This window comes from Phoxinus phoxinus (assembly GCF_949152265.1).
Source record: "Phoxinus phoxinus genome assembly, chromosome: 11".
In the NCBI taxonomy this organism is placed as follows: domain Eukaryota; kingdom Metazoa; phylum Chordata; class Actinopteri; order Cypriniformes; family Leuciscidae; genus Phoxinus; species Phoxinus phoxinus.
The window spans coordinates 653,145-665,677 of NC_136886.1; the positions used below are offsets into that span (position 1 = coordinate 653,145).

The 12,533-nt window shown below is 39.9% G+C and overlaps 1 protein-coding gene across 1 annotated transcript; it reads right to left on the bottom strand.

The window, feature by feature from the left end:
* Positions 1–3,710: 3,710 nt before the first annotated feature.
* Positions 3,711–7,644, bottom strand: slc32a1 (solute carrier family 32 member 1). Its single transcript, XM_079628796.1, has 2 exons — positions 6,765–7,644; positions 3,711–5,011 (listed from the first exon to the last, which is right to left on the bottom strand). Exons 1-2 carry the CDS (start codon positions 7,158–7,160, stop codon positions 3,824–3,826), a joined length of 1,584 nt encoding a protein of 527 aa, XP_079484922.1. The 5' UTR covers positions 7,161–7,644; the 3' UTR covers positions 3,711–3,823.
* Positions 7,645–12,533: the final 4,889 nt, after the last annotated feature.

Sequence of the window (12,533 nt, forward strand, 5' to 3'; positions counted from 1 at the left end):
AAAAAACTGTGGTCATACAACTAAATATTAGTTAAGTGATTCACAGGATTGCTAAATCCCAGAAAAAAAAAATGTTTGTACAAAATAGTTTTGAGTTTGTACAGTCAAAGGTAGACACTGCTATTTTTTTGAACACACCCCTTGCAACTAATTGCCCAATTGCACACCCTTAAGAGCGTGCATATCATGAATGCTGGGTCTTGTTTGTTTTCTGAGAATCTACTGAACCTACTGGTAACTTGTTTGCCACGTAGCAATAAAAAATATACTAAAAACCTTGATTATTCTGGTTAGTCACATTGTACTGCTATTATTTTGAACAATACTGTACTTGTATCTGGGGTTTATTGCTCTCAGATATTGCTGTGTTGTTGGTTAGGCCTAAATCTCAAACTTGTATTGATGGCCAGGTCTATATCTAGGGTAAATGCTGACTTATGATCCAGTTTAATCCAAAACTGATGTGAGAACAGAAGGAATTGGAAAGGAGCGCGTGCTTATTTTGTCCCGGTCTCATTCGCGCCTTCGCATATTCAAACTTCGCGCCTCGACGTGACGGTTAAAGTTTGTACACTTTCAACATGAAGTCGTGAGATTAAAGCACGATTTTATTTAAGGGGACTTTTGTTTTTCAGCAAATAACTACTCGAATTTCTACTATTGATCACTTATAGTGTAGTTATTTTAAGTGTTAAAGCCTAACACTTCAATTGTATGGAAAACCTTATTCAGGACATTCGTGTTCAAAGTCATACGGGGTTTGGAACGAAAATAATGGTGAGTAAACAAAGACAGAATTATATATACTTTCCGTTTCTTTTGATATCGGAACAGTCTTCAGCTAAATATTTTAATGTGACAAAGTATTGTTACCTTCTGTTAACACTGTTAAGCTGTTAAACGCTCAGTTTACCGGTCCATTTCTGTGGTAAACCTAAATTCAGCTTAATGGTGATTAAAACGCTTTTACTTTATGAGTTCGAAGAATAGGTAACGTTAAGGCCTGTTCTTGTGATGTGCTTTGCAAAACCTGTGTAATGTTGATGTTTAGACTGAATGAACGCCAGGTGGCGCTCACTCACAGTTTTCCAGTCATCGTGTTCAGTAATGAGAAAATGGCTCCTCTGGTTGAACTCAAATTCCCACAATCCAACACGGTCGAGGTTTCTCCAAATCCTCTACAAGCGTTCAATGCGTTTATAGAAACATTATGGTTTAAAAATTCAATTTTGACCTTCTTACAATATGACGGTGTAATAAGTATTTTGTGGAGATATAAAACTAAAACCTAAATATTTTGTGTAGCCTAATCTTCCCTGTTGGAATGTCTTCATAGATTGTTTCACTGTACACTTCTCTTCAGGCTTTGTTCAGACGCGCGCACACGCAAACCATGTGAATGCACACGTCTCTGGATTTTTCTTCTTTAAATTATTTTAGCCTCAGTCAGTGAGAAACGGTCCAGATGTGTGTGTGTGTGTGTATGTGCTCACAGGTTTACCTGATGAATCCCAGCCGCAAGCAAAAATCTGTCGTGCATTTTCTGTGCGAGTTCACTTCATTTGTTCGTCGGCTGTTGCTGTCGGAAATGCGAATAACAAGTTGCATTTATCGTTTCCATTAAAATTTGTAAAACATACTGCCTATTTGAAGACTTAAATAAATCGAATAAATCCCTATAGGACAAAATGTAGGCTAATTATTTTATTAGCTGGAGTCTAATTTTTTCGTTTCATCGGCTAATGCTAAATTAAAGCTGCCTATTTATCTGTATTCTCAGCCTACTAATACATATCGTAATGCTTCAAAAATGCCTTTTATTATTAGGCAAATTCAGTTATAGCCTAATCTAAAAAATAGAATACTTGCAAATGCATAACCCACAAAGCCAACATGTGAAGCTATATCCTATTAGGCTATTTAATCAAATGTGTAGGATAAATGTTTAATCACATCGTGTAAATGTGCTGATGTCTGCGCGTTTGGAATAAATCTCTGAGAGCTGGACTCAACTTATTTATTGTTTTGTAGATTTATTCTTTTTTTGAAGGGAAAAAATATGCACGTGTTTCATTTTTTTTTCCATATCACACAAAACCAAAAAACAATTGTACAATTATAATTTCACGCGTATCTTTATTCTCCAATATATTCATTTTCACGATATATGATAACGATTTTGTGATATACATTCCATCTTTTAAACCACAAAAACACAACACATACGGTTTATAACATTTCCACAGCACCCATTGGATTGCACAAAATGAACAAAAAAAAAAAAAAAAGTCTTATGTAAGTCCCTTTATTTCGACTTGATTTCGATCCAACGACGCTATAAATAAATCTCACTGAGGGGAACAATTATTAATTGTTTTACGACATTTGATATCTGATAAACAACGCAATGCTCAGATTTAGTGATTTGACTGGGTGGCTTTTTTATATCTCCCATGATTTCTTCAGATATTTCCGTTTATTTTTCGTTTTTCCTCTTCTTTGTCTTCATCGACTCCTCATTTTTTTCGTTATTTCAATGTCTTGTAAAAATACGAGCCTCTTCGTGTGTTTTCTGCTACACTCGAGAAACGAAATTCTCACGTCAATAAAACCCTCTTTTTCTTCTGACTGACCAGAACATCTGTAATACTGCATGGACATCATATACGTTCAAAATGCATAGTTTAATCTCTTCTACTCACCGACTGCCTTTGTTATCATCGATCTCGCCCTCTCTGTTTTGGTTTAGTAAATGCAAACTGGAATAGGAAAAATAAGACTTGTCCTCAGATCGAATTTCGGGAAATCCATAAATTAGTTTTACACATTAAGGTGACTCTACATACTCTAGTATTGTGTGTTATTGCCATGACTTGTTGGTCCCCTGTCATTAATCTGTTGTAGTTTTCTTCGCCGTGTATTGCAGATCATCGCTTTCCTCGCGGAATGTTTGTCTCTCTCAGATCCACGCGTGTTTTTATGGTTATGTAAAATGATTTCGATTTGGAGTCGGGCCGAATCCAATCTGAAATAAATGCTCATGTAAACCATTAACTCACTCAACAACAAAAATAAAGGTTTTGCTCTGGTGTCTATTTGTAACGCGCGCTGTTGTCCAAGGCATTGCATTGCAAATTGATTTATTTATTGTATGTCAAGGTCAGATTTGCAGACACTTGAATGAATGAACCTGGGTTAAATGTTTTTGTCCCCAGTGCTTACAAATCGATTAATGGCATCTAGCATGAACGTTTGTGTTTATACAGTGTGTGTGTGTGTTTATTTATTTAAGTGCTGATAGATTAATCGCGATTAATCCCATCCAAAATAAGTTTATTTACATAATATGTGTGTGTATAATTATTTTGTATATATAAATACATAATATGTATATATTTAAGAGTTTTATTTATTTATATATCAAATATTTATATATAATATAAATTATATATAAATATATATACATGCAAGTATTTCTTAAATATATACATGCATGTGTGTGTATTTATATATATATATACAAAATAATTATACACACAAATATTACGTAAACACTTATTTTGGATGGGATTAATCGTGACCCAGCACTAATTTATACACAAACGTTTATGTTATATGAGATTAATCACGATTAATCGAGTTGACCGCATGAGGGGCTTATTGTACGTCAAGGTCAGATTTGCAGACACTTGAATGAATGAACCTGGGTTATATGGGTTTTATTTTCCTTTTTTTTGGGGGGGTTGGGGGGGGGGTATTGGTTTGGTTATCAATATGTGGGATGCGTTGTAACACTTAATCACCAAACTACCATTTTCCGAAACTAATCCACCAAGTTGTATTTGTACGCCTCGACGAGACCCTCGACGGAGTGAATGAACCCAGAAATACTACATATTCCCCCGATCACAAATATAGCGACGTCGAAGAACACCTGATGCCACAAGAGCTTCCTCCACAACAGCTTGAGGTGGAAAAGACTCGGGAGGAGAAAACACAGACCCGCGCCCGTCAAACTGCCCGTCAGACCCATGAGGAGCGCGAAGTGTGGCACGTAAATAGCCATTAGCATAGTGAACACGACTAGCGCGCAGCGTAGCGAAAGCCCCCACGATTTGAGCTTCCCGTCGCCTCCGTAGCAGTCCGGGAAAAACGCACGCCCTCCTTCTTGGAAGAAGGACTTTTCTAGGACCTCGACGGCGGCGAAGAACGGCAGCGGATACGACAGCAGCGCCTTTGACACTAAGAAGAGGTTGACGACGGCTCTGATTCCCGATGGGAGGTTATCCGTGATCACTTCTTTAGTCTCGTCAGCCCACGTCAGATAAGCCACTAGCGCGAATAAGCCTTTCAGGATACAGGCGGCGATGTGAGTCCAGTTCATCATGCAGTGGAACTCGCTAGGCTTTTGCATGTTGCCCTCGAGCGACGGAAGGAAGATCTGCGAGGTGTAGCTGAACACGATGATGCCGATGGAGATCGGGAACTTCTTGACGTCGATGTAGAACTTGACCTTGTCCCACGCCCAGTCTCGCGCCCTGGACAGGCAGTACGCGATGACTAGCACGTTGATGATAAAGTGCGCGATGGTGCAGAGCAAGCTGAATTTGGACACGGCTTTGAGGTTCTTGAGGAAAGCGCAAGGCAGAAGAGCGGCGGTCGCGATTATCGCCCAGGATCTCTGGGAAACGGGAAGCGTGGGAAAGCTGTTGTACATCAGGTTTCCGCTCACGACCACGTACAAAATGCAGGTCATCACGAGCTCGATGATTTGGGCTACGTTGACGATGTGGCCTCCTAGCGAGGGGAAGCGTGGCGCGCAGCAAGCGTTGGCAATATCCACATACGAGTCTCTCACTCGTACCAACTGGCCGTCTTCGTTTTCTTCGTACAGGCAAGAGATGAGGATTTTCCCCGTGTAGCAACACACGACCGCGGCGAATATAATGAGGAAGAGTCCGAGATATCCGCCGTGGAGAATGGCGTAGGGTAACCCGAGAACAAACATGCCCTGGGGAAATAAACATAGCAAGGGTTTTACATTCACATCATTCACAGTGTGGTATTCACCCTGCCTCTATTCTATTCTCTTCTATTCTATTCTATTCTATTCTATTCTATTCTCTTCTATTCTATTCTATTCTCTTCTATTGACGTTCTTTATTGTAAATCACAAGAATCGATCATTTAGAGGCCGTCTTCAGTTGATGAATCCACAAAACTTCACTAAACATTATTTGTAGCTCCTGCCATCCCATAATAATCACAATAAGCTTTGATACACGATATATCGGTATCGGCCGATATATGTTCAGGTTTACTGTTCTCGTTATCGGCCTGATTAGAACATTTGCCGGATTTATTAAAGTGGATAAATAGTGGATTATTTCCTCCAGCTGAGACTCTTCAGATGTTCAACATTATGGGTTTAAATTACTTGAAATATGCTTGGAATCACTTCAAAAAAGGAAAATACAGTGAAGTGCAAACATTGTAAACGAGAACGTTATAATTGTGTGTTTGGGTCGTGGCTTTTAATGCTCAGACTTTTGTATTTGTAATCAGGCTGTCAAAAATTATATAAAAATTTGGATTTCGATTTATAGGCCGATTTATCGGTTTTCATTAAGAATAATCGGTATCGGCCAAATTTTTATAGTGGTGCATCTCTATTCTATTCTATTCATTGTGATACGTAAAATTTACCTCAGTGTTTCCAGTGCGTGACGTTCTTTATTGTATCGTTATCGGATTTATTAAAGTGGATAATTAGAGGATTATTTCCTCCAGCTGAGACTCTTCAGATGTTCAACATTATGGGTTTGAAAAATACTTCAAATATGCTTGGAATCACTTCAAAAAAGGAAAATACAGTGAAGCGCAAACATTGTAAAAGAGAATAAGAACATTATAATCCCTTTTGTATTTGTAATGAGGCTGTCAAAAATGATATCAAAATTTAGATTTATCGGCCGATATATCGGTTATCGGCTTTAAAATATAAAGAATCATCGGTATCGGCCAAATTTTTTATATTGGTGCATCTCTATTCTATTCTATACTATATTCTATATTCTCTTCATTGTGATGCGTAATTGACCTCAGTGTTGGTCTTTAGTGTATCCTTGAGTTAAAGTCAAGGATTTCGCGGGTTGAGGGAGTGCGCCATCATCCGCGTCCCGGTTCACTGCAGGTGTTGTTGGGAATGAGCATCGGGAATGCAGATGAATTCAGTCCTGACATTCCCATTTGCTGTGAGCAAAGTCACGCTCACCTCATTGTGTCGTCATCGGGATGAATCAACTAGGCAGGGAGTCACGTCACGCATGCCAGTTTTGATATAACTGCGCATGATTAAATGTGTGCGGTTTCCATTTTTTTTTTTTTAGGTTTTCAAACGCATTTTAAGTTCTTTTTAACCATCGTCGTGTAATAATTTTGAATATGCATATATTTTTTAAGATGCATGCTCTCCATTTTACGCACGTCATAAAAACACACAAAAAACAGAATAATTCCACTAATGCAAACCCCAGTAATCTCCGTGCGCGCGCACAAAAGCCCAGTATAGAGATGAATGGCTGAATGCCGTTTAATAAGCGATATACCGATGACACGACATCAGCTGAAGAGAAAACTACGTCATTGCCTCAGAAGCGACTAATCATTTTTGCATAAATATTTTGCGACCTTAAAATTTCCATTTTGATTGATAGGAAAACTTTGAAATGTCAATTTTAGTATGCATCGTAATGCGTCCTTACCTGGATCGCGTTGGTCACGTTCCATCCCGCTTCCCAAACAGTGATTTTGGGCTTGTCCAGACCGGCTAGTTCCGAGCAGAGTCCCCCGTCTTTGGACACCGAGGGCGTCGGACCCGTTCCGTCCCTCTGGTAATGACTGTCCCCGTCGAGCGTCCCCTCGCCCGCGATCTCCCCACCGCCAACCTCATCGTTTTTAAGGATGTCCATTTGAAGCCCCTGCCTGTGATCATAGTCCAGATCATCGCATGCAGCGAAACCCAAACCCTCTTCATCGGTGGCGGCCTGGAAACCCAATTTGGCGAACATCCCACTCACCTTCGCCTGAGACTTATTGGTGACCGTGGTGGCCGCGTTGGAGAGCTTATTAGAGATCTTGCTTCTAATTAACGTGGCCATGGTTGCTCTCTTAAATGAGACTGATGTTGAAATACTCTATTTCTGAATTCTTTACTCTAGATATATCGAGTTAAGTGTGCGACCGGAGGTCTTTGTCTGCGCATCCACGGAGCGAGAAGAGAACGGACTCTCGGAGTGACGCGTATTCGTTATCTCCAGTTCTGACTGAAATCACGCCTGGTGTGTCTGCTAATTCCGTGTTTCATGTCACTTTCAGACGTAAATGATGCATCCTGCACACCTTCTCCTCTCTCTCTCTCTCTCTCTCGTTCTTTCTTTTTTTCTGGCCGAACTCTTACGCGCGCTTCCCAAATGCGAGTGCGTAATTTCCAGTGCGTAAAAAGGAGAATGTTCGTGGTTTTGCGCGCGGGGTTTTCCGTTCTGTGTATCTTCGAGTCGTGTGTTTCAGTGGCCGTCACTGATGCCAATGCGGTACACGGGAGCTCGGGGGTGTTGAGAGAGAGGCACGTGTCACCGTCAGACTGCCAATGCTCTCCGGCTCCCAATGCGCGCATCAGCACGGGGAAAAAAAAAATCCAGGGTGAAGATTTGCTGCATTTCTAGGGGAGGTGCTTCTAGAACCCCATCCTCCTCTCCACTCTCATTATGCCCAATATACTTGGTCACAACACCCAATGGCATCAGGGGTCTCATAGTGTTGCATAACTTTACGCATATAAAAACCGTCTCCACACACCGGACTAGGTCTGAAATGGACACTAAAAGTATTCCTGAAATATTCCTTTTGCTTTTCCCGTCGCAGCTCGAACTCTCCAGTTTTTTTATTGCTTCAGATGAAGGTCAGAAATCAGTTTGAACTCGTTTTCAGCAAGAGGAGACCTCGGTGCTGGAATACTCTCTTGAACGGATTTAAAACCTTTCAGTCGAAAAGGGAATGCATCGCAGATTTGCTGAGTTAGACTTCTAGTTGACTAAATACTGAGTTATCTCAAGTGTTTTTTGTTTTTATTTGTTAAAAAAGTAGCATGGATGTTTCTCATGGATTATTGCGCCGTTTGAGTTATTCAGTTATTCTGCACCATCTTCCCGGGACACTTTTTAAAGCGAACGAAGATGCTTTTGAAAAGCTGTTAAGCAACAGAATTTTTATTTTATTTTTCTCTGATGGAATTTCCGTCATAATATGCAGGTGTTCTGTATGAACGCGTATTTCTGTGGATGTACACACTTTATAAAACCCGTTTAGGCCTGTGAGCACAAATACAGTCGTGTTCGCTTGGATCGAAATATTCACTAAAATATTGTGAAACATAAATATTCTTATTGTTTAAATTATACACGATATTAACATTACTCATATTCTCGATCTTCACATTTGATCTGGACAATAACGAGCCTCGCGCGCTAAACTAATAACCTTAGAGGAGCTGGATATACTTTTCTATTTAAATATATAAACGCGTTTGTCTGATTACAAATATATTAGAAGCTCAAATATGAACAATTAATTAAAAAAATATCTATTCGATATTCTCTAAATAAGTAGAGATTTTTTTTATTTGCACTGCACAAAATTAAATATTGTTAATCGTAATGAGTGATTGTATGAGTAAAACCATTTAAACAAATTATGTGTGTGTGTAATACGGACGTTTGCGTAAATAAAGAAACACTTTTTTTTTAAACGTGCACTTTCACTGAATCTAAATAGTTTCAGAAAGTTTAATTAATATTACGTTATAGATAAAATATAATGTGATTCCGTGAGTGTGATTGAAGGCGTAACAATATTTTTGCTCACGGGTTTGCGCTGAATCTGTACACGCATTGCGCCTGTGCGTTACAGTCGTGTAGCGACACACACCACAGATGTAGATATGCTGTGTTGGTCATATCTGATCTGCGCGGGTCTTCCCCGGAGGGCTTCTTTATCCCGGTCTCGGGGTCTCGTGTTCCCGGCGGGAGCGGAACGGGTTAATCGGAGCGCGTTATCAGGCGCGCGCAGAGCTCGAGCGCGAACAATACAATCACGAGCAGAACAGCGTTTAGAGCCTTTACATCAAACCCACTGACAGGGAGTCACGCGTGGAAAACATATAGGAATATCATTAGCAAGATAAAATAGCCTATAATATATATGGATGTAGTTATATAAAATATGTTATAGTCCTATTGTAGGCTATAATTTTATAAAAAATATGTTATAGGCATATTGTTTGGCTAGACACCCTACAAAAAAATGGGGGGTTGTTTTAACCCAACTCTGGGTCATATATGGACAAACCCAACCAATGGGTTAAATTTTAAATAAACATTTTAAACCAACATTTGGGTCCATATTTGACCCAGAGTTGGGTTAAAACAGCATTGTTTTTAGATTGTATTATAGGAATATAATTATATATACAAATATGTTATAGGCCTATTTTATGCTATAATATATACTATAGGAATATAATATAAAATATGTTGTAGGTCTATTGTATAAAATGAAAATATAATACAATGTGTTTTGCAGCTTTCTGCACTCTAAAAAATGCTGGGTTGTTTTAACCCAATTTTGGGTCAAATATGGACAAACCCAAACGTTGTGTTAAAATTTTTTATTAAAAAATGTAACCCAACGGCTGGGTTTTGTCCATATTCGACCCAAATTTGGGTTAAAACAACCCAGCATTTTTTTGAGTGTTTTTTGCGGCTTTCTGGGCATTATGAAGACATGCGGTTTCGTAATCATGTTTTGCTGGTGTGTTGTAAAGCTCTTCAGGATCTGTTTGGGGAAAGTCGTGTAGATCACACACTCCTGCCGTGTGAAAACGCTTCGGATTGATTTCCTCACCTCCACAATCTCTCTCAGCGCCATCATCCCGTTCTGTGTGTGTGTGTGTGTGTGTTTCTCGCCGGCACACACAGACCGAACGTGAGACTGTGGTAAAGGTGCATGCGATGGCACGCACTTAAATCTCAGTTTATTACCCTTCAGAAAAATCATGGAGGGCATTAAGAGGTCAGGGAGTCTCTCCACACAAGCTCTCCCTCGGGACACTGATCCGGGATCAGTCACTGCTGTGTTATCTCGCTCCACAAGGTGCTCTCACACACTATTGTTGTAGAAAGCAGTGTCATGATTCTGTGTGTCACGCTGGATCCGGAAACAAAAGGGTTTGGTCGGCCCGCATCTCTCCCTCCGGCTCACTCGGCTCTGTCCGTTCCTCATTACACACTCCAGTGAGCTGCGCGGTGTAGCGGAGCGACTCCTCTTCTTCTGTTGCTGTGTATTAGAGACAGATCATTAATTATCTGCGCACTGACTTTAGCGCTGCGCAGACGGGACACTCGTAAACGCAAGCGTGAGCTAAAGCAATGCCATCTGAAGAAATGTACAATATGACTTTCCCCAAAACCTCGAAGGGCAACTTTGCTTTTATACGTCATCTAAACCTTGCATTCTGCATTATACACTAAAAAATGCATTATTCAATTCGTCAGCTTTTCACAATGCACATCGTTTCAAAGCAGCTCTACAGAAAATGCATGAGTCCATATTACAATTCACAGTGAATATCTAAATTATGCATTTCAGAAATGTACATATACAAAACCACAAATGCATTAATTTAAACAATGTAATAATGTAATGCAGAAACGCTGAGCTCACTGAATACTCATTAACAAATGCTTCTATGTTAAATAAACAGAAGTGCAGTGTTGTGTTCCCGAGGAGAAGTGTCCGTGTCTCCGGTCGACAGCGCCGGCTCTTCCGAGGCTCAGCGACGCAGAAAATAACACATAACACACGTCATTTAGAGAGCCGAACTGAAGAGACACGCGGCTCTCCGGGGGCGCAGCGAAATTAGCCATCCGCGCGCCTCTGAATCCATTACGATTAGCATCACAATCACGAGAGCATTATTGTGCTGATTAGCCTCTATCAGAACAAATGTGCTGCTTTATAAGTGGAGTCACTGGTAGATGTAGATCCCAACACTGCCGTCCGCACATATATGATGATTAGGTTTGCAAATTCATCTTTTATTTAGAGCTAAATCTTATATTTCAAGCACACATGGTTTAGACATACTTTACACTCTTCCAGACACAGAAGATCCATTCTTTCTCTTTAATCTGAACAACCTTTCCCACTATAAAGAACAATGGACAGATTCTGTCAATGTCGTGAAGAACCATAAGCGTTCACTTCTTTTACCTTTTCATAAACATACTTATAACTGCACTGTGATACCGGTAAGTTATAAATAAAGCAAAGATTAATGGAGCAAATTATACAAGAAATACCATTTCAGTGTTTTAATTCAAAATGTCATGTTTACCTGCCATTACTTCAAGCATATTTGTGGAATTTACTTGCAATCTCTGTGATTTTTTGTTTTAAAACATTTTTTATTGTAGTGTAGTAAAGACTAACAAAACCTTTAATGACACACATTTACTATTTCTGAATATTAGAAAACATTTATCATAAATTAAATGTTTTCTAATATTCAGAAATAGCAAATGTAAGAACATGAACATTTCCACTTTTATTTATGTTATATATATTTTACGTTATATATATGTTATATATATATATATATATATAACATTGTTATATATATTTATGTTATATAGAAAGCATTTTAGTTATATATATATATATAACTAAAATGTTTTCTAATATATATAAATATATATATACAGATTTAAATTCTCTAAAGCAAAGCCGTGTTGAGAGTCAAAGAAGCAAAATAGAAAAATCACATCCCATAACTCAAATAAATCCATCCCTTTTATTCATAAACACACACACACACACACACACACACACACACACACACGAGAGTGAAATCCAGGTGGTCTTGTGGTAACCACTTAAAAGCCTTTTCATTTATCCTAATGCGTCTGTTTAATGGCCTATTATGAGATCCCGGGAGAGATGTGGGTTATATTAACCCTGCTAGTGCAGAGAACACACACACACACACGCGCACGCACACACACACACACACACACACACACACAGACACGCACGCACACACATACACGCGCACGCACACACGCGCACACACACACACACGCACGCACACACGCGCACACACACATACACGCGCACGCACACACACACACGCACACACACACACACACACACGTACACACACACACACGCACACGCGCGTCAGATAAAAGAGCAACTCCTCTGTTCTCCGGAGTGACCTGCATGTATCCGCGCGCGCGCTGCCGCTGCTGTTACGCCGTGTCTCTGCAGTCCACACTCACTCCATCCGCTGGTGTATTTCTCTCTCCTCGTTCGCTCGGCCGCTCGGCCGCTGTTCCCCCCCGCCAGGACACATTAACATTGTAATTGCCTTTTAGCCCTCTCCTTTGAACACACTGTAAACTGGCTGTGCTCCTCTG